This window comes from Anopheles aquasalis, chromosome 2, assembly GCF_943734665.1.
Source record: "Anopheles aquasalis chromosome 2, idAnoAquaMG_Q_19, whole genome shotgun sequence".
NCBI lineage: Eukaryota > Metazoa > Arthropoda > Insecta > Diptera > Culicidae > Anopheles > Anopheles aquasalis.
In genome coordinates this window covers 68,530,647-68,535,646 of record NC_064877.1, presented here as the reverse complement: position 1 = coordinate 68,535,646, position 5,000 = coordinate 68,530,647, and the positions used below count along the sequence as shown (strand labels likewise).

General features: G+C 58.1%; 1 protein-coding gene across 1 annotated transcript in view; it reads right to left on the bottom strand.

Annotated features, from left to right (window-relative positions):
- Window positions 1–5,000, bottom strand: part of LOC126570874 (uncharacterized) — a 149,526-nt gene that overhangs the window by 4,321 nt on the left and 140,205 nt on the right. The window contains exons 47-54 of the mRNA XM_050228939.1: window positions 4,841–5,000; window positions 4,418–4,741; window positions 3,939–4,271; window positions 2,704–3,855; window positions 2,425–2,637; window positions 1,656–2,051; window positions 593–1,564; window positions 1–485 (exon numbers count right to left, since the gene is read on the bottom strand). The exon at window positions 1–485 is cut by the window's left edge and continues 1,789 nt beyond it; the exon at window positions 4,841–5,000 is cut by the window's right edge and continues 452 nt beyond it. Of these exons, the coding sequence (XP_050084896.1) occupies window positions 1–485; window positions 593–1,564; window positions 1,656–2,051; window positions 2,425–2,637; window positions 2,704–3,855; window positions 3,939–4,271; window positions 4,418–4,741; window positions 4,841–5,000 (4,035 nt within the window). The remainder of the gene's footprint in view (window positions 486–592; window positions 1,565–1,655; window positions 2,052–2,424; window positions 2,638–2,703; window positions 3,856–3,938; window positions 4,272–4,417; window positions 4,742–4,840) is intronic.

Sequence of the window (5,000 nt, the reverse complement as noted above, 5' to 3'; positions counted from 1 at the left end):
CACCATGAAACACTCGGCGTTCCGGGCGCACGGTGAATCGCGCGCACACAGATCCACACACTGCTCCCGTCGACAGGCCAAACTCTTCGAGCACTCACCATCGTAGTGACACTCGACACGGCGGCATCGCTCGAACGGATCACCCTCCATACCGGGCAGACAGCGGCACGCGGCCCGATGCCGGTCACCGTAGCATTCCGCGTTGATGGCACACGGATCCTGGACCAGGCACGGGTTTATGCAGGCACCGTTCGAGCACTGGCGCTCGTTCGGACATTCGGCGTCACTTACGCACTCCAGCTTGAAGCAGCCGGTCTGTGCGTGACCGGAGTAACCTGGGCGGCAGCTGCACACCGGATAGTGGTCCTTGACGAAGCAATCGGCGTTCTGACCGCAGTTGCACGGATTCGTACACAGCTCGTTCACGCACGTTTCGCTGCGCGTACAGTCCGAGTTTGAGCGGCACCGTGGCAGATCTTCCGTCGCTGTAAAGAGAGAGAGAGAGAGAGAGAGAGAGAGAGAGAGAGAGAGAGAGAGAGAGATGGTATAAGAGAATGGCTCTTGGAGGACGAAACTGCCAGAGGATACTTACGTGGCACACAGTTTCCGTTGGCATCCATCGTGAAGGAGACTGGACAGGTACAGCGTGCCCGGTGGTTCTCGACACGGCACAGCGCACCCCGACCACAGCCATCCTCCGCGCAAGGATTCTCGCACCGCTCGTTACGGCAAGCCCGATCGATTGCACAATCATCATCGGCCAAGCACTCTTTCGGCATAATGACGCGCGGTTCTGGCAAACACTCGATGTGCGGATTACCGACGTAGCCAGGCGAGCAGCTACACTGCGCCCGATGATTACCCGAGGAGCACTGAGCATTCAGACCGCATCGATCCTCCCTGCACGCCGTAACGCACTGTCCACGCACGCACCGATCCGTATCCGGACACTCGTCATCCGTGCGGCACTCTTCGACCACAATCGGCCGACAGCTACCGGAACGATCCATCAGCATGTCCGTCTTGCAAGCGCAAATGATCGTACGCAGCGGGAGCGTATCGATCACCTGGCACGTTTGCTCGCTAGTACACGGTGTTAGCTCCGTGCAAGGGTTCACGCACCGGTTACGGATGCACGCTTGCTGCGAGCGGCACTCGCTGTCCATGCGACACTCCGGTTGCGGTACCTCATCCCGGACGCACTCGACGTACGGGTTGCCGCGTGTGTTCGGTGCACATTCGCAGCTTGCCTGATGGTTCCGGGCGATACACTCCGCCGTCCGGGCACACGTATCCCCATCGCAAACCGGTCGGCAAACGCGGTTCAACCGATCGCACGCTTCGGTGTCAGCGCAGTCCTCGTTGTACTGGCACATGCCCGTCACGCACGACACGAACGGATTGCCTTGCGTGCCCGGTGGACAGATGCACACGGCACGGTGGCTCTGGGCCAAACAGGACGCTCCCTGGCCACACTGTGTACCACCGTACGTGCACGGACTGAGACACTTGCCGTTGAAGCACGCCTTATCGAACGGACAATCCGGATCGACGGTACATTCCGCTGTTCGGGATGCGAGAAGAGCAAAATTAAGCGACTTTTAGTCAAACTCCTTTCGAAGCCATACCGCGCGTTCCGTTTGGTGTTTACTTACGTTTGTAACATTGTGTTTTCGGATCACCACCCCAACCGATCGGGCACGTGCAGTGCGGTCGATGGAAGACGGCACGACATTCGGCATTCCCGCCACAAGGGTTAGCTCCGGCGCACGGATCTTGGCACCGCTCGTTGATGCACGCCTTGCTCGACGAACAGTCTGCATCGACCGTACACTCCGGGGCGACGACCTGCGGTTTGTAGCAGTTCTGGAACGGATCACCGACCGTACCGATCGGGCAGGAACAGATCGCTTTGTGGCTTTGGGCCAAACATTCGGCCGTTCGTGCACACGGATTGTACGTGCTGCACACATCCACACAGACACCGGCCCGGCACGACTGTGTCGGGGCACACTCCACATCGCTGTAGCAGCCCGGTTCATCCTTTGCGGCTACGGAACGGAACACAAAATCGCAATTAATGACAATACTCCTTTCTCGGCTTCCGTCAAAAGCTACTAAACAGTAAAAGCACAAACTACAAACTAAAACACAACTGCCCAAATGTACTAAGGATGGTTATTCAGGGAGTAGAGTGGTGGTTCGTATTAGAACATTAACGTGATAGTGAGGAAGGGAAAGAAAGAAGGAGATTGAGAAAGACAAAGGAAGAGACGCTGAAAGTAAAACTATGCAGCAAGCTGTAACAGAGAGAGAGAGAGAAAAAATCCGGAGTCTACGGCGTACTAAGCTAACAGAGCGTTCGAGGTTAAAAGCGAAGCGTCGTTGGAGTGACTGCTCCCTGCGGGAACCCGGCCACCTTACCTGGCAGACACTGTCGTTCGGCATCGCCAACGTAGCCCTCTTCGCACACACAGTACATCGTGCGCAGTGGTAGCGTGTCCTGAACCGTACAGATCGCTCGCTCGGCACACGGTTTCGTCTCCACGCAAGGGTTCTTGCAGACACCACCGAAACAGGCCAGCTTGCTCGTACAATCCGCATCCATCGTACACTGGGGCGGATCGGACACCGGAACTACAAAGAAAAGCCAATTGATGTAAGTGCCTCAGTTCGTTAGGTTCCGGTTGCCGTTACACTTACTCTTCTCGCACGAAAACTGCGGATCACCGGTGTAGCCCGGTGGGCACCGGCAGCTCGCCTTATGGTTGTCCACGCGGCACTGCGCATTCGGTGCACAGCTGCACGGATCCCGACACTGCTCGTTCTGGCACGACTGATGGTACGGGCACTCGTCATCCCGTGTACACTCTGGTCGATCGCAGCGCACGAGCGGATTGCCTCGGTACCCATCGGCACAGTGACAGCGGGCGTTGTGGTTGTAATCCGTCCGGCAGTACGCATTCGTACCGCACTGCGTGTACTGGCACGGATCGACACAGTTCCGGTTGACGCAGGCTTCCGTCGCCGGACAGTCGCTGTTGCTGCGACAGCCGATCTCGTAGCACGCAAGCTGCGCATTTCCGGTGTAACCTTCGCGGCAGGCACAGATCGCACGGTGGAACTGTACCCGGCATTCCGCGTTCTGTGTACACAGCCCAGTGCCGACGGTGCACGGGTTCTGGCACTGTCCGTTGATGCACGCCTTATCGTTCGTACACTGGCCATCGCTGGTGCACTCCGGCTGTGGGGTAAGCTGTGGCGGTTGCTCATCGCGCTGAATCGTGCACTGCACGAACGGTGAACCGACGTGCCGGGCTGGGCAGGAACAGACGGGCGCATGGTTGATGACGTTGCACAGTGCATTCACGCCGCACGCACCGATACACGGATCCTGACACTTTTGGTTGTAGCAAGCGCGTGCCGGTGAACAGTCGGAGTTGATGACACACTCCGGATACTGGCATTCGGCCCGATCACCGACCACACGGCAGATACCGTTGGTGCGGCATGGTGACGGATTGCACGGATCCTTCGGTGGGGCGACCTTACACTCGACGAACGGATCACCGATCATGTTGGCCGGGCACGAACACACCGGACTGTTGTTGATGGCGTGACAGACGGCCCGATAACCGCACACACCCGGGCACGGATCGACGCACTTCTTGTTGACGCACGTCCGGTCCCGCGGGCAATCACTGTTGATGACACACTCCGGGTAGCAACCGCGACCGAACGGGCTGCCACGGAACTCGGGCAAACACTCGCACACGGCGTTACCGTTCGATACGCGGCACACCGTGTTCTGGCCGCACGGTGACGGATAGCATGGGTCGGATGGCGGTGGTGGAACTGTAGGAAGGAAGCGGGTAAGTCGCGGGCATGTCGCGGGCGGCCAATTTTGTGGGGGCGCATGGGGCCACCCGTTTACTTACCTTCTTCGCGCAAACACTGCTCGAAAGCGTTGCCCCGCATTCCGTCCGGGCAGGAGCAGACGGGCGTGTGGTTGACTACACCGCACTCGGCATTCCGACCGCAGACACCCGGGCAAGGATCCTTGCACCGGTTGTTGATACAAGCCAGCGACTTCTGACAGTCACCGTTGCTGACGCACTCGGGCCGGCAGGATTCGTACGGGTTACCGAAGTAGTTCTCGATACACTCGCACACCGCCACGTCACCGCTCGCGAGCCGGCACCGGGCGTTTGTGCCACACGGTGACGGATAGCACGGATCCTTTGGTTCGGGTCGCGGTGGTGGAGTATTCACTGGAAGGGTGGGGGGAGGGAATGCAAAATGTGTTGTTAGCTCGACGGTAGTTCGCTACATTGTCCCCTGAATTCCCGGCTTAATAACGGTGTTTCTCTGTGAAAAGCGCAGCTGTATGTATGCAAAAGGAATATCGGACACTCACTTCTGATGGTACATTGACGGAACGGATCGCCCTCGTAGCCCTCCGGGCAGATACAGTTGGCAACGTGCAGTGACACGTGACATTTGGCATCGAGACCGCAGGCATTGAGGCATGGATCGACGCACCGTTGCCTGGTGCAGGCCAGGACTCGCGAGCAGTCGGAATTGGTGGTGCATTCGGGCCGACAGTTTGGCGGCGAACCCAACATTTCCGGCAGACAGCTGCATGATGGCACACCGTTCGCATTCTGGCACAGTGCATTCGGTCCGCAAGGGGACGGTACGCAAGGATCACTTGGTATGTCTAGTGGTGGAGCCTTTTCCGCTGAAATGCGAACAGACGAACCAGTTGAACGAACGAACGAACGAAGGAAACCCGCCCCATCCGAAACAAAAGAAGCGAAAGAAAAGTCAAAAATATTACCGATTTCGTAGCATCGCACGAACGGATCACCGGTCAGTCTAGCAGGACAACTGCAGATGGGATTGTGGTTGACCACGGTGCAGCGGGCCGAAAAACCGCAGCTGCCTGGGCAAGGATCGCTACACTTGAAGTTCACGCAGGCAAGCGTCAGCGGACACTC